This window comes from Mauremys reevesii, linkage group 11, assembly GCF_016161935.1.
Source record: "Mauremys reevesii isolate NIE-2019 linkage group 11, ASM1616193v1, whole genome shotgun sequence".
NCBI classification, from domain to species: domain Eukaryota; kingdom Metazoa; phylum Chordata; order Testudines; family Geoemydidae; genus Mauremys; species Mauremys reevesii.
Window position 1 is genome coordinate 34,784,535 of NC_052633.1, and position 24,336 is coordinate 34,808,870.

At 41.4% G+C, this 24,336-nt stretch overlaps 1 protein-coding gene across 10 annotated transcripts in view; it reads right to left on the minus strand.

The window, feature by feature from the left end:
* Positions 1-24,336, minus strand: part of OSBPL6 (oxysterol binding protein like 6) — a 182,292-nt gene that overhangs the window by 82,705 nt on the left and 75,251 nt on the right. For all 10 annotated transcript variants that reach the window (XM_039495756.1, XM_039495760.1, XM_039495761.1 and 7 more), the window contains exon 2: positions 15,038-15,303. In XM_039495756.1, coding sequence (XP_039351690.1) covers positions 15,038-15,139 — 102 coding nt within the window. In that variant the 5' untranslated portion in view covers positions 15,140-15,303. The remainder of the gene's footprint in view (positions 1-15,037; positions 15,304-24,336) is intronic.

Here is a 24,336-nt window from a genome sequence, read left to right on the forward strand (position 1 = left end):
AACATACACAAGATTCAGCTGCTGGATAATTAATGGAGCAGAGTCAGTAGCTGTCTCTTCATAGCACTGCTGTCTTCAGTGGCAATAGTTTGAATAAAATAGAACCTGTAATCCTTGGGAGCTGCACACAGGAAGTGGGGAAGATATTGTCTGAAATGAAAGATATGAAATGGGAAAGTATTTTCTCCCTTATCTCCAGAAGACTGATTGGTGCCTGTTTTACTAGCTTTGATGCATTGTCCAGCTATGCTGGAAGAAGGGCAGGAGACTCTGGATGTGGTTTAAATAGGCTGCAACTTTCTTCTTAAATGTCTGGGAGAACCCGGCCAATAAAGGTGTACAGTGCAGATAATTCCCATAATCATTTCAATAATAGCCATGCGGTTCTGTCAGCCCTCCCTCTTATCCATCCTGGTCCCCAGCCAACCCACTGCTGGGACCTCGCCATCCCCCCCTTTTAATGAGGATTGAGAGGAGGCTATAAGGGGGGGGAAGGGGCCTGTTTCCATTCCTTTAAAGAATCTCTCTTTTAAATCCTTTATCAATCCATTTTATCTGACCACTGTATCCCTTCCTTATGGAGTACCTGCACTGAGCATCCTCCCCACATTTACATTAATAAATTGTGACACCATTGCCTAACTCCTGTTTCATGTTTACCCCAACTAAGCCCCCACCCAAATCCATTGTGGGGAAGGTGGAAAAAAAACCACTTCACCTTGGGCCAATCTGGCGGCGAGGGGAAAATTCCTTCCCATGCCCCTCTGCCTCCATGCAACGCCCACAGCAGATCCTGACAAAACCCATATTTCACTGCTTCCATGGGTGGGAGGGTGGATGCTGCTCTGCCTGGTCCAGGTAAAAGAGTGCTTTTCCTGCATTGCCATGGACCTATATAGTCCCCCCTCTCTTCTGGTTACCTGGGAGGTATGGCTCAGCATCCCCACATTGACCTGGTCTGCAGCTGTAGCAGAAAATCACTCTGCAGCTCTCTGGCCCCTAAAGGGGCACACATCTTTTCCAACAAGCCAGACAACGGCTCACACGGCTTAATGTGTGGTCAGATCATTAGTACTGTTGGTGTAATCCAGTGATCCATGGATGTTATCCAGGGAGATTTTTCTTAGCACCAGGGGTTTCATCCTCTGAGAGAGTTTAAACAGTTTCAAGATATCTAAAAGACATGTATTATTCCAGTCATATGAGGGATAGCACTAAGAATACAGGAAGAAATAAATACAATTGCAGGTATAGTGGCTCTAACCTTCCTTTTAATTAGAGATATTATATAAACTGAGTTTATCTACATTGTTTCATCTGCAGTAATAATATCTGTAAATGGAACAACCTTGAGATATGCTTCTCAATTCTTATGCTGATTCCCATTTTCCTCTGCTTTCTTTTTGCTGATGTTGGAATAAAGAGAGAGAGAGAATCTTGAAAGTTATTGCAGGGGAAGGTTGAGTAGGAAGAAATGTAAGTGCATCTCCATCAATTTATTCCTCCTACTACTCCTTTCTGTTCTCTGGCAATCTCTCTTTTTTGCTATGATTAAACTATTGTCCCATTCATATCCTCATTCACTTCTATTGACCCTGTATTCTCTATCTCCATACCAATTGCGTACAATCTGGGTCGTCACCCACCACATAAAGGAATAACAATCCCAAATATCTTTATGGCTAACACATGCAAAGTTCTTTAAACCCTTTTTTCTTCTGTTAGCACATGCTGGTCTTGTATAGCAACGTGCTGACCAGCCACTGCCACCCCTAAACATTTTTTCCTTGTCACCCTTTTACTACAGAATAAATGTGTCTCCAGACACATTTCTGTAGTACAATAGTAGTATCCAGGTATGTGTTTCTCCATCTGTTCCTCAGGAGATGTTCTATAATACTTCTTGTATTATAGAAATGTCAAGTATGTGTTAGTTCAAGTATCAACTATCTGCCCTTTATGGAACTCTGGTTTTGTATTATATTTGCCACTTTACTAGTGATGTGACTGGGCTCAAGGGAGAAAGAGTACTTGGCTTTTAAAAGAACTTTTCTCAGATGGACTTTTAATAGGAGTAAGAGCTTGCACCTCTGGATAACGGTTTAGAGAGAAATATCAGCAGAACTAGATAAAGCAAAAGCTGTAGCGAAGAACTAGCCTCAGCAAAAGGAACATTCCCTTAGTGTTATAATAGTTTGTTTGGGATGATTTCCAGGTAAGAGAGAGTCTGATCCTCTGATGACAATTTTCTTTTTCTTTGGTCCAGATTTGACATGTTTAACTCAAAACAAAGCAAACAAATAAGCTGGCAAACACTGAATGAGAATTCAAATGATGGCATACGACGGAAGTTTTATGATGATTACAGGCTCATTACAATAAAAAGGATGGATGGTGCTTTTCTTAATAGTCTTGAGCTGGTAATTCACTCCATTAATGTTGATGAATCGAAGGGGAGAGGGGAAGGAAAAATAAAATCCCCTACATGAAAGAAAAACATTGCCTGATGTGCTAATTCAGTCATTAGTGAATGAATTTTAAAAAATGTGGGCGGGCCAAATTCAGATATTTTGTTTTGAGATTCAGTTTTGCTAGCAGTTCAGCCACTTCATTCTTTGGTTCCCTCAGAACCCCTGAATGAACACACTATTTTTTCAGTGACATATTGCTATTTAAGTTATTTGTTTTAACACCTGAGTCTCTGGCAGTGCCTCATCTTTATTATCAATATAGAGCAGACAAAATGGAAGATAACTGTATGTCACTGTAATAATAATACGTAGCACTTAGAAGCACCTTCCATCTGAGACTCTCAAAGCTATCAGCAATTAGTGAATGTGTTTGTTTCTGCTCATCTTTTTTAAAAAAAGGAAGGGATACATTTTTTTAAAGGATTTCTGTTAGTAATAACCTTAGACCTTCCCTTCACATAGAAAATATTACCTTGTACTGCTTTATAATCTCCTTTGATAAACACTGCTCTTAAGGCACACTTTATAAACAGGTAAATAGCATGTAGACCAAACAGTTTATATTGCCACTGCTTATGAGGCAGAAAACTATAATGAATTCAGACAAAAAATGTCCTCTGTACCTGCATCTCTTTTTATGACTGAATAGCAAGTTAAGAATTTTACAAAATATCACACTAGACATATACACAGTCTGGTACAAACTTTTATTCCAAAGTCTCCTGGAAGGGAAATAAAATGCAGTTCATTTTTAAAATAAAACAAGCAACATACTATTTCAAATTAGAAGCCAAAGACTCACTAAACAGGTAGCAGAAATCACAACAGAAACTCAACCATCAAATTAATGGGAAAGATGATGTGTGATAGTGTTCCCTAAGAAAATGTGGAAGGCAGAGAGAGTGAATCCAATAATCAGAGGGGTAGCCGTGTTAGTCTGGATCTGTATAAGCAGCAAAGAGTCTTGTGGCACCTTATAGACTAACAGACGTTTTGGAGCATGAGCTTTCGTGGGTGAATGCCCACTTTGTCGGATGCATGTAGTGGAAATTTCCAGGGGCAGGTATATATAAGCAAGCAAGAAGCAGGCTAGAGATAATGAGATTAGTTCAATCAGGGAGGATGAGGCCCTCTTCTAGCAGCTGAGGTGTGAAAACCAAGAGAGGAGAAACTGGTTTTGTAGTTGACAAGCCATTCACAGTCTTTGTTTAATCCTGAGGGATGGTGTCAAATTTGCAGATAAACTGAAGCTCAGCAGTTTCTCTCTGAAGGCTGGTCCTGAAGTTTTTTTTTGCTGCAGGATGGCCACCTTAAGATCTGCTATTGTGTGGCCAGGGAGGTTGAAGTGTTCTCCTACAGGTTTTTGTAAATTGCCATTCCTAATATCTGATTTGTGTCCATTTATCCTTTTCCGTAGAGACTGTCCAGTTTGGCCAATGTACATAGCAGAGGGGCATTGCTGGCATATATTACATTGGTGGATGTGCAAGTGAATGAACCGGTGACGGTGTGGCTGATCTGGTTAGGTCCTGTGATGGTGTCGCTGGTGTAGATATGTGGGCAGAGTTGGCATCGAGGTTTGTTGCATGGATTGGTTCCTGAGTTAGAGTTACTATGGTGCAGTGTGCAGTTACTGGTGAGAATATGCTTCAGGTTGGCAGGTTGTCTGTGGGCGAGGACTGATCTGCCACCCAAGGCCTGTGAAAGTATGGGATCATTGTCCAGGATGGGTTGTAGATCCCTGATGATGCATTGGAGGGGTTTTAGCTGGGGACTGTATGTGATGGCCAGTGGAGTCCTGTTGGTTTCTTTCTTGGGTTTGTCTTGCAGTAGAAGGCTTCTGGGTACACGTCTGGCTCTGTTGATCTGTTTTCTTATTTCCTTGTGCGGGTATTGTAGTTTTGAGAATGCTTGATGGAGATTTTGTAGGTGTTGGTCTCTGTCTGAGGGGTTAGAGCAGATACAATTGTACCTCAGTGCTTGGCTGTAGACAATGGATCGTGAGGTGTGCCCGGGATGGAAGCTGGAGGCATGAAGGTAGGCATAGCGGTCGGTAGATTTTTGGTATAGGGTGGTATTAATGTGACCATCACTTATTTGCACCGTGGTGTCTAGGAAGTGGACCTCCCGTGTAGATTGGTCCAGGCTGAGGTTGATGGTGGGGTGGAAGCTGTTGAAATCATGGTGGAATTTTTCCAGAGTCTCCTTCCCATGGGTCCAGATGATGAAGATGTCATCAATATAGCTTAGGTAGAGAAGGGGCGTGAGTGGACGAGAGCTGAGGAAGCGTTGTTCCAGGTCAGCCATAAAAATGTTGGCATATTGTGGGGCCATGCAGGTGCCCATATATATCTCCACTGATCTGGAGATATATATTGTCATCAAATTTGAAATAGTTGTGTGTGAGGATAAAGGCATAGAGCTCAGCAACCAGTTGTGCTGTGGCATCATCAGGGATACTGTTCCTGACAGCTTGTATTCCATCAGTGTGTGGGATGTTTGTGTAGAGAGCCTCTACATCCATGGTGGCCAGGATGGTGTTTTCTGGAAGGTCACCAATGCACTGTAGTTTCCTCAGGAAATCAGTGGTGTCACGGAGATAGCTGGGAGTGCTGGTGGCATAGGGTCTGAGTAGAGAGTCCACATATCCAGACAGTCCTTCAGTAAGAGTGCCAATGCCCGAGATGATGGGGCATCCAGGATTTCCGGGTCTGTGGATCTTGGCTAGCGGATAGAATAACCCTGGTCGGGGCTCTAAGGGTATGTTGATTTGTTCCGGTGTTAGTGTAGGGAGTGTCCTTAGTAGATGGTGCAGTTTCTTAGTGTATTCCTCAGTGGGATCTGAGGAAAGTGGCCTGTAGAATTTGGTATTGGAGAGTTGTCTGGCGGCCTCCAACAACATCTATCAACTCTCCTGCCCACTCCAACTGTCACAAACTCCAACTCCTCTTTCCGTCTTCCTCACTGCCAGCAGCAATCACTCTCTTAGCAGTTTTTACTTTTTCCTCTGCAAGCCAGCCCCCACTTGTTTCCCTGTTGTACTATCATTCCACAAAACATTTGGGCCACTCAGTTCTCTCTTACCTCATCACTTCCCTCTACCATTCATTTGTTGCCCTATGTCCCCAACCCATATGTCAATACCTACCACTTTTCTACCTAGCTCTATCAATTTGCTCCACTTCTAATCACATCTTGTTTCTCCTCCTGCACCTCCCATCACCCCAGTATGTGGATCAGCAATGTAAACTCATTTATACAGTACTTGGTGGCACCTCGCAAGACATTTGTGAAAAACTGGAGCTCATTATCCACTGGGACATATGGAAAGCACAGTTTACTACAAACCCTCTGGATGGCTTGTGAAAAAACACTGTCACATGTTGATCCACATGCAGGGCACTGATGACTCACAATGTCTATTTTGAATGTGTAATTTCTTACTCCAGCCCGAGCCCAAGTGCTATGGGGAGCGTGACAAATTAAAACAGGTGAATCCAGTCCTGCTTTCAGAACCAATACCTCATTCTCCACTAATCCTCCTATAATTGGGCACTGTCTCCTCTCTCGCTCATGCCTCTGTGAGCTCTCTCATCTTCACTACACAGAGATGTGTCACCCTGTTCTAATATCAATTGCAATCTGCTTTCCTATTCTTCCCCCATTTGAGCAAATCACTTAAGCATGTGCTTAAAGTAAAACATGTCAGTAGTCCTTTTGATGTTCAATGAGATTACTCACATGCTTAAGGTTAAGCGTATATTTAAGTCCTTTGCTGGATCCGGGACTAAATCATCACTCTCATCAGTCACTCCATCTGCAATACACCTCTCCCTATCTCACAAACTAGATATTATTCTCTTCTGGAAAAAAACAACTTCACTTGGTCCTTCCTCACTTGCTAAATGACCATCCTGTCTCCAACCTCTTTATTCAACAAGATTCCAGATAAATTTGTTTCCTCTCACTTCAAAACCAACTCTCCCAGTAAAATCTCCTTGAAAGTTTTCCATCTGCCTTTGCCTTTCTACGGGTAGTTAGTAACTAATTCCTTACCAACCACAGATCTTTTCTCATCTCAGTATGGCTTTCAATTACACCTCTACCTCGATATAACGCTGTCCTTGGGAGCCAAAAAAATCTTACCGCGTTATAGGTGAAACCATGTTATATTGCACTTGCTTTGATCCACCGGAGTGCGCAGCCCCGCCCTTCCCCCCCCCCCCCCGGGAGCACTACTTTACCACGTTATATCCAAATTCGTGTTATATCGGGTGGCATATATTGAGGTAGCGGTGTATATCAGTCATTATATCATTCTCCACCAAGAAGCCACTGTCCTTATGACTCTCTTTTATTGGTCTGAATACTCTAATCATCACTTTCATTTCTGGTGAAGACTTGTATACTTCCCCCCTCATCTTTTCCACTATGACGTGTCTTCTCTTTCCATGTTCTCGCTCCATGACATTTGATTGCTAACTTCAAACCTGAACAACACTTCTGCTTGGACAATATCCAGTTTATCTTCCTCATCTCACTTGCTGACCCACTATTGCTCATCTCTCAACTTTAGTCTACACTGTAATTCCCTACTATAGAATACTTCAGGGAGTTATAGACCAGTCAACTTAACTTCAGTACCCAGAAAGATAATGGAGCAAACACTTAAGCAATCAATTTGCAAACACCTAGAAGATAATAAGGTGATAAGTAGCAGTCAGCATGGTTTTGTCAAGAACAAATCATGTCAAACCAACCTAATAGCTTTCTTTGACAGGGTAACAAGCCTTATGAGTGGGGGGAAGCGGTAGATGTGGTATATTTTGATTTTAGTAAGACTTTTGATATTGTCTCGCATGACCATCTCATAAACAAACTAGGGAAATACAACCTAGATGGAGCTACTATAAGGTGCATAACTGGTTGGAAATCCAGTGGTTCACAGTCAAGCTGAGCCTGCCTCTCCCATTCTGAGGCATGATGGCTGCGGGCGAGCGAATGCTGGCACGACGTCCCTCTCGATGGGGAACAGTACTGCTGAGGCGGGGAAACACACATGGGTCACAACGCGGGTTTTCACCGAGACCAGGGTACCACAGGAGTCAGTGAGGGCGGCACCAGAAGTTTCAGGATCTCCTGAGCTGCTTGAAGAGCTTCAGGTGTCAATGGCACCTGAAGCTAGCCAGGGTCTGCACCGCTATCTGGAGTTGCAGGTGAAGTACAGAATGGGCTGCACCACTCGACTTGAGCTGGGGCCCAACTTTCCGAGGAGAATGTTGAGCTGCCCAGCACAGATCTTGGCTTGCCCCCGCCCTCTCCTTTTCCTTGTGGGAGGTAGGAGATCTTCCCCTCAAAGTCTTTTTCGGCTTCTTGACCAGAACCGGGGAGGGAGACCAATGCTGACTCGTGGACAGCACCGAGGGAGCACTGCATATGGAGGCCATGGTGCTCGGTGCAGATTCAGACCACTGCTCCGGTGCCAGAGTGAGTGCCGAGTCCATTAGAGGTGCTCTTAGACGGATATCATGCTCCTCCTTCATCCTAGGTTTGAAGGATTTGCAGATATGGCACTTGTCACTTATGTGCCCCTCGCCTAAGCACGTTAGTCAGCTGGTATGGGGATCGCTGATGGGCATAGGCTGTTTTCAGTGATCACAGGGCTTAAAGCCTGGGGACCAGGGCACGCCCCAACCCCCGGCTGGGTCCTATTCGGGACTAATGGAGAGTTTGAGAACTACTACTAAGGGTAAGTAAAAAAACTACTAACTACTTATAACTATTTTACCGGATTTCAAAGTTCGCAAGAACAGAGAAGGAATCAATGCTAGCCGAAGCAGCAGACGTTCCAACACCGTTACTGGTGGCAAAAAGGAACTGAGGGTGGGGGGAGCTGGCAGCGCCCCTTATACCGTGCCATACGGGCGTCACTCCAGAGTGAGACAGAGCCAGTCCCTTATGGATACTGCTGAGGGAAAATCTTCTGGCACCGGTGCATGTGGCGAGCACACACACCTAATATGGACTGGACATGAGCAGGCACTCGAAGAACAACACTAAGAGCTGACAATCACTAAGAGACTGACGTGCAGTGGTCACAGCAGAGAGGCAGGTAGCAGCAGAAGGTAACTGACAGTCGGCCGGCAGGTGCAGTCAACCAGCGGGAGCGGCCAGTGGGGCGGCCGGCAGGAGTGGAACAAGTGGCCGGCAGGGCGGCCAGCCAGAGCAAGTGCTCAGATGATGGAGCAAGCAAGGTGCCTTCTTCCCCAGGTGGGAGGTGAACTCACACAGATGCACCTCTGAACCCTGGGTCCTCAATGACCAAGGACAACCACTGTGAGTGGGGTATGGTAAGGGAGCAGAGAAGGGCACAGAAAAGGAACTTTTGGTTGCAGAATCAGGGATTTGGAGCAATCAAATTTTTGAATTGCTCCGCTCCAGCTCCAGGCAAAAACCTACTGGTCCACACTCCAGCTCTGGGCTCCGCTCCAAAGCCCTGTGCAGAACTCAAGAACATGAGGCAGAAGACACTGCCCCACAAACTCTGGGGTGGGTGTCCTGTTCACAGTTTTACGATTATGAATCCTGCTTGTAGCATTTTCCCTAATTAGTGTTGGATGACTTCCCTCTTTTCATTAAAAGTTTCTTTTCTACACTCAGACTCTGTGCTTGTGAGTGGGGAAGTATTGCCTTTCAGAGGCACCCAGGAGTGGTATGTAATTTTCCCAGGTTACTGGGTGGGGGCTCAAGCCAGTTCTGTGTTGGATGAATGGAAAGGAACCCCTAGATATTGAACCCAGCCCTGGTTGCTGACAGCTCCACCTGGCAGAAGGGTTACATAAGCAAAACACAAGAAGTAATTCTGCTCTACTCCTTTATCCTTCTTCTCAGTGCCACGTAGTCTGCAGTGATCCGCTCAAGGTCATTCTTGGCAGTATCATTGGTGCCTACGTGGAGAAGCAGGAAGGGGTAAGCGATCCGAGGGCTTGATGAGTCTCAGCAGTCTCTCCATCACATCGTGAATCCTAGCTCCTGGTAAGCAGCACACTTCTCGGTTTTCCTGTTCAGGACATCAGACAGATGACTCAGTAGCCCTTCTCTGTAACTGTTCCAGTTTGAATTCATCCTTCTTAAACATGGGAGACCAGAACTGCACACAGTATTCCAGATGAGGTCTCACAAGTGCCTTGTATAACAGTACTAATACTTCCTTATCTCTACGGGAAATACATCGCCTAATGCATCCCAAGACCGCATTAGCTTTTTTCATGCCTATATCACATTGGTGGCTCATAGTCATCCTGTGATCAACCAATACTCCAAGGTCCTTCTCCTCCTCTGTTACTTCTAACTGATGAGACCCCAGTTTATAACAAAAATTCTTGTTATTAATCCCTAAATGCATGACCTTGCACTTTTCATCCTATTACTATTACTCCGGTTTACAAGGTCATCCAGATCTTCCTGTATGATATCCCCGTCCTTCTCTGCATTGGCAATACCTCCCAGCTTTGTGTCATACGCAATCTTTATTAGCACACTCCCACTTTTTGTGCTAAGGTCAGTAATAAAAAGATTTTAAAAGATTGGTCCCAAAACCTATCCCTGAGGAACTCCACTAGTAACCTCCCTCCAGCCTGACAGTTCATTTGTCAGATATACCTGTCCTCCCTCCAGGTCACCAAATTACTTCTTCTGTAGATCTCACCTTAAAACCTCCACTTCTCTTCATTTTTCAAACATTCTTTGTTTTGTAAATGTTTAACAACTAAATAAAAAGTGTTAGTTTTCTGGAAGCACAGGGAAAAGGGGGGGGAGCAAAGGAAAACATACAGAACACAATCAGAGACTCATGTGTGAGAATCAATAAACAAGAGCCAGCATGTTGGCAGTCGGGGCTCATTCAGAGCACATTCCAAACCTATACTTCTCCCGCCACCCAAAACCTAAGCCTGAACACATGAATTCTGCATTGCTGGCCTGTGGTGGATAAGCATCCACACCACAAATTCAGCATCTCAATTACCATTCCCAGTGGCATTGCCAGCAGCATAATCACATTACAGACAGTTTCAGCAGAGCCTTCAGCAGTTACGCAGCCTGGAATACACCAAGAACAGGGTTGAGGCACATAAGCAGGACGGTGTGGAGAAGCCTGCCAGTGCTTGTGCTGTACCTGCTCTGTGTGCAGAAGTCACCTATCTTAGCCATGAGACCATCTGTGGTAAAGTGGTCCTCAAAGGGTTAACTGAGTTACTCAGCGTAGTATGGGCTGGAGCCATGCTCCACTCCACCTTACTTCCTGTTTAGTTTGTGTGTGTTTTCCACCTATGTTATGTAGCTGAACAAAGCAGCCTGTTCCCAGTCTGCAATACTAGAGGTGAAATGTGTTTCTTGTGCACGGTCTCATCTCTTCTCTTCCTGCAACCCCCTGCTTCATTCACTAGCCTCTTTTACTACACAACTTTGATTCCTCCCCAGAACAGGTGCACCCATGCACTGAATGAAGCAGAGGTCCTTGTGGGGGAAAATAGTATGGATTCATGTAATTCAAGAGTACCATAATTAGAGCAGGTCAAAACTCTCAATTTCTGTTTTCAAAACATGAAAATTTCCTGAAAATTTGTTTTCATTTCTGAATCAGAATATAAACATTTTCAAAATTTCCTGAGAAATGAAAGTTTCAAAAAAAACAAATCATTTTGGAAATTGGTTTGGTTTGGAATCATTTTAACTTTTTGTTTCAAAATAAAATTTTTATTTCAAAATGTGTTTTATATTAATATTTTCATGTTAGCATGGTATTAAAACTGCTGCTCATTTATTACAATAGTGAGTGCTTATTTTCTGTTCTTGTTCAAAGTGTCAAACTATTTAATTACAATATAAACAGGAGACACTGATCTAGATAATAAGATGTTTCAATCAGTATTAAATAGCAGTTGCCCTTAATTGTAAAAATAAAATATTCTATTAATTTGTTTTATTTTTATATTTGGACTACTATGTAAAAGAGAAGATGAATAAAAGTAATATAGAAATAAAACATTTTGAAACAATATTTCTGCAGTGAAAAATGTTTTGTTTCAAAAATAATTTTATTGGGAAATTTCAACGAAATCTGTATGATTACATGAAAAAACAGGTTTAATCAAAATAGCATATTCTGATGGAAAAAACTGTTTCGATATAAATTGTCTGACCAGTTCTATTCATAAGGCATATGCAGGAGAGGGATGAACTAAGGATGCACAGGCAATCTTAATTCTGTCATCTCTTAACTTTTCAGTGCTTGACTTTGCAATCTTAGTAATGTTCTTTGAACATAGTTTTTGTGTGTGTGATAATAATATATATACATGCCACGATTCTCAAAAAGTGACCAGTGATTTTTCATGCCTCAGTTTTTGGGTGCCTACCTGAGATACTTTAAGTGGGGCTGTTAATCAAAAAATGTTGAGACCCACCTTCTGAAAATCAGGTCCTTCAAGGTGTCTCAAGTTAGGCACCCAAAATCACAAGTTACTTCTGAAAATCTTGGCTCATATTATCTCTAAATAATACAATAGAACCCTGCTAACATCCATATATTGGGCTTGATCATGCAAACTATTAGACAGAAGACTAATTTTATTCATGTGAGTATTCTTATTGAATCTAACCTCTTCCTGTCTTCTCAGCCAGGATTTAATACTGAAGTGTTAGAGTGAGAGACTATAGTACAAAGACATCTTTATTTTTGCAGCATGTGATCATACATTTAACAACTCATTATGATTACCATACATTTAAAACTAACCCAAAACTGTCACAAATGGACAGCACACACTTTGTGATACTTTCTCTTACTTTTAAAAACTCTGATTTCTTACTTGCTGAGCATCAGATTATGACTAGCCTTTTCGGAGTTAATTGTGTGATGGGGACAAGAGTCTCCCCTACTTGTGGGGCCGAGAGAAGGGCCTGTCACAATTTCAGTCCTTATGTTCACCACACTGCAGAGACTGCTCTCCTGGTGCATCCCTGGTGCCTCAAAGGGAGCAGAGTTGACAAGGGCTCATGGCTGTGGCTCACCCCCAGCCAAGCACTAGCTCTCCGAACAGAGAGCTGCACCAAGGGAAATGCTCTGAATCATCCTGAAGAGCTCCCCAAGGACTTCTAGGTAGGACTTCACAACAACCCTACCCTGGTGAGTGGCTAAATGTTACATTTTGACCATGCTTTGTAATGGGTTCCCTGGGCATCACTGTGAATTAGCAATGTTCAGATACAATTGAACCGATGGTAAGTCTCTTATGTTGATTAAAATTTGAACCCAGCTTCTCTTTTACCGCTGGCTGCAGTAGACTCTGTTTATCAATTATTTAGTTATGGAGTCTGCAAAGTGGCAATGTCAGAGCTTTCTTCTAATGACTACTTCGCTGAGATGATGTATGTTGCACAAATAAACCACCTACATTAAAATGCCGGCATACTTATGCAGCAGGAAATTTTCCACCCTCTCTGAAAGGATTTGTCATAGTTGTCTTCACACTCATTCAGTTTCCTGCACCATAATTTACTGCAAAACTGTTCCATAATTGCTAGTTTGACTTTGATAGGAATTATATGACAAGAGGATTTCAATCATTCACAGTCCAGAAATATCAAATGTTATCCTCACAGTGACAATGAAATCCATACTGACACTACATCCAATCATATCGCACACCATTTCCACACAGATTACCCCATTGAGGAAACCGCAATTTACCCAACTGCCACCTCCAAAAATGACTTATGAAAAGTCTAAGAAGGCAGCAGCAAAAATTTTCAAGGCCTCTCATGGCAAGAAATATACTTTTTCTAATTTTTTCTTTATTAATTCTCAAGAAAGATAGAAAACCACACAAGCAATGCAATAAGCTGGAAATATACATTAAAACTGCAATCATAATGGGGACAGTAGGACAAAAATGTGGTGATTTATTCTCTCTTCTAAGTTTTTGTATAATAAGAACAACATTCATGGTGCTTATTGTCTTGTGTACACTAACACCTTCCGTGGCTATCATATGATCTAGCTCAGCATCACTTCAAAATTAATAACTCACAAGCCATTCGCACTCCTATGGATTCCTCTCCCATCACATTATAATGCATTTTAAATATTATGGCCAATATTTTCAAAAATGAGTGCTTAAAATCAGGGCCGCCCAGAGGATTCAGGGGGCCTGGGGTCTTCGGCGGCAGGGGGCCCCCGCCGCTGAATTGCCGCCGAAGACCCGCCTCGGGACCCACCACCGAAGTGCTGGAAGGACCCCGCCGCCGCAGGTCTTCGGGGCACTTCGGCGGCGGGTTCCAGGGCAGAAGGACCCCCCCACCGCCGAATTGCCGATGATGACCCAGAGCGGAAGAAGCTCCGGAGGCCCCGCTCCAGGGGCCCCAAAAAACTCTCATGGGGGCCCTGCGGCAAATTGCCTCTCTTGCCCCTCCCCCCCCCGGGTGGCCCTGGCTTAAAATCCAGATGCTAATTCCTTATTTAGGCACCTAAATATGTGACTGGCTTTTGAAGCGTTCAGTACAGTGGAGCCTCTGCATGCTCAGCATTTTTAAACTTCATGCTATATATTTATGTGCTTAAATATGGAATTAGCAGCCTAACCTTACGCACCCATTTAAAAAAAATTGGCTTATGTACTTTACCAGTTATCATGATGAAGGCAGCGCCACCGCCAGCAGCAGTGCAGAAGTAAGTGTAGCAGTACCGCAACCCCCCCTACAATAATCTTGTGACTCCTCCCCCCCAAAACTCCTTTTTGGGTAAGGATCCCTACAATTACAATTAAATAGGTGAAATCATGAAATTTATTATTTTTAAAATCCTATGACCGTGAAATTGACCAAAATGGACCATGAATTTGGTAGGGCCCTAAAGATGAGTGGAGTACTATGGAGTTGACCCAGGGTGAGGCTTTCCAACTGCACAGATCCTGGGGAGCATATTAGCAATGGAAGCCCAGCATAACTACTAAATCAGATACAATTTCTGTAATTTTGTGTTTCTACAAAAGGTTTATGATACAATACACCTTTTCAAATAGAAACTTGTTCTCTGCCTGGCAAGTCACGCCATACTGAACAGATGACACAGGTCTGTAGTTAGATCTGAAGTTAAATATTCACACACAGTACGCAAAACATTTAAGCATTCATAGGTTAACGCCTCTAAGGAAAATGCCTCCTAGAACTAATGGAGAAAGACTTAGGAAGAATTCTTCCTTAACCATGCCCACATAATTCTATCCTCCTTCCTACTACCCTGCATCTATGTCATAGGTCTAGAGTTTGTTTCCCCCAAATAGCTTCCACATCCATCTCTTTTCCAAGTCACAGCAGAAAAGGAATAAGAAACTTACCGAAACATTGACATATCTTACCTGCATTGGAAATGCCCAATTCTATTATCAAAAGAGTTTTAACCGCTGAGCATCAGGCTTTGCTACCATGAGGAAGAATGAATTAATAAATCTACCAAACGTTAAAAGGCAGAGATGGAAGTCAGTTGTCTAGGATCTTTTCCTTACCTGCTTACTGTCCCTCTGAGATGACAATGAAGAGGAGGCACTTTTATGTGATGGAGTGGATGTTTTGTGAGCAGGAGATACACCCTTCTCCTCTGAACTCATAGTTGCAGCTAATTTCTAGAGATGATCTTGTGCTGTTGAGACCATACCAATCTTTTCTCAAAGTCACATACAAAAAGAGAGGGGAAAGATTGTCCACATTATTCAATTTCACAATTTATCTTCTGGAAAGGAGGAGATGAACTCAAAAGGCATCCAAACTTGACCTTAATTAAAACAAAAATGGGAGAGAAAAAGAGAGAGAATGAATCACTTTCACTCTGAAAAAAGTTTCATTACATATCTGTAAGCAAACAAAAAGATTCACTCGTAGTCACTGTTCTAGAATATGGTTTTATCGATACATTTAACGGATCTCACAAATATTTACCTATGCTTGCTTGACATTACCCAATATCAGTACAAACGTTGCTTTTCACTCTGAGAATAGCAAATAAGATTTTAACTTATCCCCAAATTTCCTTTCTTCTAGCAGGAAAGCCCACAGATGCATTACAATGCATTTTACCATAGCTTGAAGCACATTGGATGCAGAACAAGACCTGTCAATCTAGACAGGCAGGAATGGCCACACCTCTGAAGACCCAGCCAATTCAAAGTACTTCCAAAATTGCTTCACAGAACTAATTCCTTCAAACTTTATTTCATAGGTTATTAGCAAGAACAGGATAGTCATACAAACACTCCCTACTGAAGAACAACTTCAAATTTAACCCCAACTAGTAGCAAACATATATACATTGTGCCCATAAAGAAAATTAAGGCGAAAGCAACAATTTAAGCCTCATTCAGAACTATAAGCCTTGTGCCAGGTGGGTTGAATCTGCAAACTTTCCTACTAGAAGAAAGGAAATGTTCAGGGACAATCAGATAAAGGTTCTTATTCTTCTTCGCAGGGAAAGTCAGCAGATCCATTAAAATGGGATATATAATGTGTGTCATCCCCGGGGAAAAGAAAAGATGAACGAGGAAACAGATGTGTCCTCTCCCCCCACCCCAATATAATTTACTGGGGGAGCATAGTACGGATCCCTCCTTCCAATGGCAGGGACTGATGAGACCTGCACATTTAATTTGTCAAACTTGGAGGAGGTATAGAAACATGACCAGGAGACCGTCTGACATGTCTCTTTATATGTTTCAAATAATCTTTCAAGCCAGGAAGCTGCCATGACTCTGAATAAATGAGCATCAACGTTTGAGTGGGAAAAGGTGGTGTCTATTTTTGAAGGCTTCTGAAAAACACTAATTTAGGCACCTAATAACTGAAGCCTTTGCAGCCTTTTTGTTTGTTTGTTTTATTTTTTATGATGTTAGATCATTAGATCATTAGAGGTTGTTTTTTTGGGTTTTTTTTTAACTGTGTGCCACGTTCAGTGTTGATTATTAGAGCCCTGCTGACATCAACAGTATGGCAGAGGTGTGTGTGTTCAGAGGGTTTGTAGGTTGCTTGATTGGCTTCGTTTTGTTTTTTAAATTTATTTATTTATTTATTTAAAGGGTGTTTTGCCTGTGGGCAAAAAAGGATAGAAGAAACAAAAATTCTTGTAACTGGGTTTATTTTGGAAATAAACCTGTGTTAACTCTTAACATAACTTTGCCCTCATCAGAGATGCAGTACTGCTGTTTTCCAATAAGACCTTAACTCCAAAAAGAGTCCTTTTCCAAAGAGATTGCAACCAGAATGACCACCTGTAAAAGACAGAAAATCTAAGGGAGTTTCTCACCATAGCATCAAAAAGGATCCTTAGTCATGGAGATTAGTAAAAGATTTAGATCCTAAAATGGAAGAATAGTGCTGAAAAGTTGAGGCATCTCCTAGAAATCTTACATCTAGACTAGAGGAAAATCCTGCACCTGCTTGCTCTCTAGTGAGCTGGAAACATCTACCACTTGGATTTTAGAGTCTGAGGTTTTAGCCCCTTGTTTCTAAGCTGTTACTGTATGAACTCAATTACAAATGCATTGCCCTTGCCTCTTTCCATGCTTGTGATTTCACACTGTAGAGCAGGGCCCTTCAAGGTACCCTGTTTGTGAAATACTTTCTCAAGCTGATATAGTTCTAACCCATAGCTTGCCACTAAAAGTCCTATTCATGTTTGTTTAAAGTTAAAGCACACACAGGGTAGGTGCCATTAAAAACAGTATTTAATGCTCCAGATAGCTGTAGTGACCATAGTACCTTCTTATTTTAAATATATGGGTACCATAAATACTTGGAGAGGTAAATACGGAGTTTTAAAAGACATCCAATATAAGGCCAAATTCACATTGCTATAAGTGGACACAATTCTTCAGAATGCAACAGTGATGCACTTGTCCCTCTTACAATACAGATGAACAGGGGAAAGTAGATATTCCACACTGACAAACAAATGGAGTACACCTCCTTCATTAAAAAAACCAAGCATATACTACTTTTGTGTATCAGCCTGTAGTACAGTTTCTACAAGAAACAAGTAGATCTCTATGATAGTCCTAGCCGTTTTCAGTACAGATGCTGAAAAAAGTTACACTCAAGGGTTCTCCCCCCTTTCACACTAGTATGCCAAGGACTGCGGGTCCATTTTAACAATGTTTTCAAACTGTACAAATATGATATGTAAGTATCTGCTGCAGAGATTCATATCAATATTGGTATTTCAAGATCCTTACAATTTAATACAAATCAAAAATCAATGTTAATGTTTAAAACTGTTGCATTTTAGAACGATCTGACATAGCAGAAAGCAAAGATGATAATCCCAGTTCACTGAACTGTACAATTGGATCAGCCATGTAATAGCTAAAAGAACAAGTTTTTAGCCATTTATGCTGAACGATAAAGATCTTTTAAAAAAAAATTTAAGCATTGTAGCTTTTGGGTAAATGAAAATCAAATTGGTTTTAACATGACTGGTCTCCAATGAGTTCACTTATGCAGAAAAAATTCTATTTAGCATTGGCAGAGGAAGACAGTGATCTGACACTTAAGAGTGTCCAATCCTTTTTAAAGGTGTTCAGGAAGAGTATGCACTGTTGTTAGAGCCAAAACACAGTGCTAGCAAGTAGCATGCAAGAACAACAGCTTTACCAGTGGTCTCTTGTCCTGAGCTGTTGTGAAGTGCCTTCTAGTCAAGTCTAAAGCTTTAAATAAATAAATACATAAATGTTGACACTTGAGCCAGACTCAGTGGTGCTTTTTTGATGTGCACAAATTCCCTCAAGAGACAGAGCTGAGAAAACCAAACTCATTAAACTTGTTAAATCTCAGACTGCAAACTCAATCCAGGCAGTTTTATTGCTTACCTAGTTGTATATAGTCACAAAATTACACCAAGCTTCTTAACATGAATGTAAACATTGGCTCACACACAATATAGCTTATAAAATTTACTACATTGTAAAGTTCTGTTTATAACATACATGTGCATCAGCATCTACTCAGTGGTGACACTTCAGTAAATATTACAAGTGTTAACAAAATTAAATATTTCTAGCACCAATATTACTAATATTTTAAAAAAAGAATTAATGAAACAATTAGAGAAACATAACCAAAAAATAGGCAGATATAAGCATAATAGGAGAAATTATTGAACACAAGCTATGATCCACAGGTGCTGACTTTTATTTTTCCCCAGGGATACTCCACTCCCACTCTTCCCAAGGCCCCGCCCCCACTCCACCCCTTCCCCAAGGCCCCACCCTCAATCTGCCCCTTTCTGCCCCCACCCTGCCCCCCCAAAGATCCTGCCCGTCCATTGCTTGCTGCTTTCCACCCTCCCCCAAGTGCCTTCCCCAGCCACCAAACAGCTGATTGGCAGTACTACCATAGATGCCGACTCCGTGGGTGCTCCAGGGCTAGAGCACCCAAGGGGAAAAATTAGTGGGTGCTCTGCACCCACCAGCAGCCAAGCTCCCCTCACCCCCCGCCCCACCACCTCCTCACCTCCTGAGCACGCCGCATCCCCACTCCTCCGCCTATCTCCCAGCGCTTCCCGCCGCCAAACAGCTGTTTGGAGGTGCTTAGGACTTTCCAGGGGGGAGGGAATGACGGAGGGGGAGAAGTGGGGACGCGGCACACTCAGGGGAGGAGAGGCGGGGCGAGGACTTTGGGGAAGGGGTGGAATGGGGGCGGTGTGAGGTCAGTTCAGGGGTGGGGCCAGAAGGGGGGGTTGAGCACCCACCAGGAACAGTGGAAGTCGGCACCTATGAGCGCCACGGTATAGCTGATCAGCAGTGCTGCCGAACAGCTGTGGCTGGTGGCTGCTAAACACCCACTATTTTTTTCCTTAGGTGTTTGAGCCCCTGAGCACCCATGGAGTCCATGCCTACACTATGATCAACAGCTGTATTTTAGAAAGTAAAGAAAAATCTCGGAAACAGTGTACCGGCTTTGAGCTTTCCTGTGTTGCAATAAGTTCAGATCCATTTCTCTTCAATAATTAGGACTTATTTCCCAATGCCTGAACACTGAAGCATCATCATATCCCACCCGCACAATAGCATATTAAAAGTTAAAATAAAAAACAATTCTCCAAATGTAATGAGATCTTAGTCGCTCCAGAGCTAAAATTGAAGCTGGCTTTCTATTAATAAATTAACCTAATTTTTGAACGTCCCATTAAATTCACCAAAATTAAACCAATCCTCTTGAAATGTCACAGATGGGCCTGCTCCCTTTCCATCAGTCACTCTGCGTTTTGCCATTGACTTCGGTGGAAGCAGAATCAAGCCACACGCCTGAGTAGAATATTTCTAGCCAACACAAGGCTAGAGAAAAATTAGGCAACACACTCAGGAAACATGAAAATTCAAAAAGTGAAGTTCACTTTATGCACATTTTTTCCAGCTTTATTTGACTTGTGATAACTGCAAGTTGGTTTTAATCCTTTTTCTTGGCAATGACTAGTGTGCATGACTAGCTATGGGAGGCTTCTTGGCAGATATTAGCAATCAGCTCCTCTGATTCCTAGTCCTGTGCCTAATGGAAAAAAAAATATTGCCCCCAATCCAAGCACATCACTTAGGTCAATTTTTTCAAACGTGGGTGCACAAAGTTAGATATTCAAGTCCATAAAAAGACTCCTTAATAAATGGTCTGGTTGTTGGTTGCCAGGGATACTCAGCACCCACAGCTCCTTTTCATGTATATAATTTCCTCTTGTGTTGTATGTAAATATATTATTGTCTACTACACATTTTTCAGTGGAGAGAAGCATTTCCTCATATACTCTCTCCTTATTTTGTTTTATTGTTTAATCTTGCCCACTGAGTTCACTCAAGTAAATTTTACTTATAGGTAGAGACATGCAAATACAATACTTACTGTACACACATTATAATGGGAAGTTATAATTTTTTTATGGATTGGGCTAATGAACTGAGTGTCCATTTTTAAATATTTATTGAGGACTTCCAAATCTCTTCCGTATATAAAAACAAAAAAAATATTTCCTGATCAAGACAAGATCATTGGACCTTAACGTTCATTCTTCTTCCGTTCACTTTCCTTATAACTGTCATCTACATTTTGACTGTGCCCAATTTTCCTGTCTCACTGATTTTATGAGTAAATCTCACCCATTTACAATTCTTTCTGGGTAAACACCTCTTCACATTTAGTTTCAGTTTGGTATTCCTTGCCATTGCTATTTAATTCAAATTATATTTCATATAAAAAGGTATGAAATACACTATGTTAAACTGAATTCAGTAACTTCAAGTCAGCCTTTTCCTCTAATATTTGGAATTTTCCCATGTGTATTCATATCCCCTTCCTAATTTAGCTTTAATATTGAGAATATATCAGATTTACCCACTAGCTACAGCAGAGGGGGAAGCTCTCATTGCACCAGTCCAGGCGAATGGGAGCTGTGTGGCAGTGCTGTTTACTTTGGATTTAGCTACAATCTGCTCACTCAGCTATAGTTTTCCCCTTTTTAGTGTATAATTTTCTCAGTGCTTAAGATCAAATATTAACTGGGATTTAGATACTGATAAAACTAAATCACTTCCTATTTCCATCATTCCATCTCTCAAATGATTTCAGTTGTGTTTTGGGAAATGAAGGAAATATAATCACAAACACTCCTTCCTCGATTTCTCCTGTGAGAATTCTAAAGTCTCTGCCCCTTTTTGGTTCTGCAGTACCAATTCTGCTTTGTTAACCTATTAGTCGTCCTTTCTGCTGTCTACTAACTGAAAGAACATTAAATAAAGCAGATGAGTCATAGTGAATGGTCAATCTCAGGCTGAGCTCTGAGGCTTATCTTGTGTCAATATTGCATTAAATAGTCTGAAAGATCTGTAAGCACTGAGAGCTACTTACTAATTTATCTCCAACTGTTATCTGGATTGGAAGAATGCACACAAATCAACATTCTTGAAATAATATCTTAGGAAACTTGTAGACAGAACAATTATGAAGAAGTATAAAATAAAGATATTGATTTGCCATAAATAAATTCTCTATCCCATAAACTGACCAGCCAGGGGTTATTTCAATTTATTTTGATCAATTTTTATAAAAAAAAATACATGAAATTCATATGCAACTATAGATACATTCTAAAACTTGATGTGAGGTATTTGTACGTTAAAAGCTACAAGGTGCAAGGAAACAAGTGAAAGGAAATAAACGATTGCTCTGAAGAGATTCAACAAAACAGATTCAAGACAGGTCAACTATTTTTATAGGGGAGAAAAAAGGGCTTGAATGGTGTATTCGGATAATGTTTAGATCAACAGGAGTCTGTTTATATCAATGGCAGCGGATAAATGAGGGAGCCAATATTAGACAATACACAAATGAGCAAAATTTGGAGAAGATAAGAGACAGGTTGGATATATAAACTGCAAGAAACAAATAGAGGACAAGATAGATCTGAGGGACAAGAGGAGGAGCAGCGTGGAGAAGCAGGGAAAGATTTTAGGAAGAAGCCACATGCTCATCCCAGGAGAAATGAAAGAAAGAAGCCTGTATCACCTCAAGGGGAAAGTAGAGAACTCCTATGCTGACTTTCTCACTGATTAGAAAGAGGGAAAGATGCCACCTGAAGACACCTCCAGGGCAGGGAAACAGACCAGCTCTCCTCTCTCTCAGCACACTGGACGGGTCTCCCACCTTAAAGCCACAATCGTAAGACCTCAAGGGATGGGATGGACTCCACAGAGCAACAGAAGCAGTCAAAATGCAACCATTTGATGCCCTGAACTAGGATATTCTTTGAAAAGAACCTGTTACTCCCTATGATCCAAATAAGAACGTTTGGCAGTCCCCAGACCTCTGCTTATTTGGCGCATTGCCCCTGAATTCTTTTTGTTAACTGTTTGAAGCTATGCACTTGTCATCTCTATAATGTGGCAAAATACCAGTGATTTAATAACTTGCTTACAGGAAATGAGCAATTTGTCTTTGTTATAAAACAGGGAATCAATCACTTCATAGCCACTAACTCAGGATCAGCAACATCAGCATTTAAGGTTCACCTCTGGGTGATGATCTCTGGAATATATCCTGTTTCTACAACAACATGAGAAACCAAGATGGTGCCTTAGCTGTCTAAGAACCCCTACAGAACTTAAAGAAGCTTTTAAATTATGCAAACCAGAGAAGAAGAAAAAGCAATATGTTAACATATTTAAAAGATGTAAATTAGCACTGGTATTGGTCATTCATCTGAATCTGAAAGAAGAAACAGGCAGAATTACAACTGCTGATCGAGTTCTTCATTACTATTGATCTTTTTATTGTAAATGTTTATTAAAAGATCTCAGAAGTGCAAATGAGTTCCTCCTAAAATAACAGAAATCAATACTGGCTGACATCTCCGACGAAGAGAAGTCCATGGATTAGCTTTCAGCACTAATGGATAAATAGGTGATCAGTGTGTAACATAACAACAAATATCCTAACCCCATTCTTGTTTGAATTTAAAATTAGGTAAGTTTCTTCTCCAGCTTTCATTAAACACTAAACATGGGACATGGGATACATATTGCTAATAGTACTTAATTAACAGAACTATTTAAAAAGAAATAAAGGCTATGCTCTCCCTTAAGTACATTCTTTGCTTTCTTGCTCAATATGTATTTAAGTTTGCTTTTTACATTCATAAATTACATTTAATTATTTTCATAAATAACAGAAACAGAGAAAACAACTCCCTTGTTTTTTTTCAGGTCTAGCTACCGAGTATCTTCTATCTGAAACAAACACAATGTATACTTTAAATAGATGAACAGAGATATACACAGGTGGTCTGACATTCCCATGCACCAAATTAAAATAGCTGGAATCTGCAACTGGCAGTTTCATTTTATATTTGAGGACACTGGAACATGTTAAATGGACACTCCTATTAGGTTAATTGTCTTTATTGGTTTGTTTAAAGTACCAGAAGCTGATTTTTTTTTCTCTGGATGGATTTCCTTAATACATATTGTCCAATTTTGGATCATTTAACCTCGTGCCTCTGAGACTAGATGCTAAAGCACAGCCACTCCTCCTCACTGACTCTTTCTCGAGCCATTCTGAACCCAGCATCTAAGTACCTGCTTGATCCTGCAGCCTCATCCAGACAGGTCTTGTTATACATGCAAAGTCATGGCTCTGACACCTATTAATGACTGGTCTTTCATTAAACTGCAAGAAGTGAAGATCTGGATCACCAAATAGTTGGTATGCCCGAGAGTCTTTGCTTGTCAAAGCCAACAAAACAGAGTACTTGGTTTACATCTCTGACTGATCTTTCATCTTTCTACCATCTCCTTCCTTGTTTCATCATCACATCGATTGAAGATGTAGTCAAAGAAGACCAATATGGGGGACTAAATACCTTGATACTCTTCTTTTAGGAATTTGGTTTACTCTCAAATGTATTATTTAAATTCTATGGAGCAAATCATACTGTCCTTATTCAGGTGAAATGCACAGGGAACTAAGTCATGTGTAAGGACTATAGGATTTGGCTTTGTAGGGCTTAAAAGTTCCTCTCATCTGCCCACCATGGCAAACTGGATACTTCCCATTATGTTTGTGTATGGATGGAGAGGGAGGGATGCAAATGGAACGATTACCATTAACTTCTGCTGATTTTTTTTTTCAAATGAAAATTTAGAAAGTCTCACATATGGGTGCAAAAAAGTCAAATGTTGAACTAAACGTAAATCAGTGCAGTGCTGTCTTCCTGAGTCTTCATATAGACAACTCCAGAGTCTCTGCTGTTCACAATTTAGCCAGGCTGCAATATAGT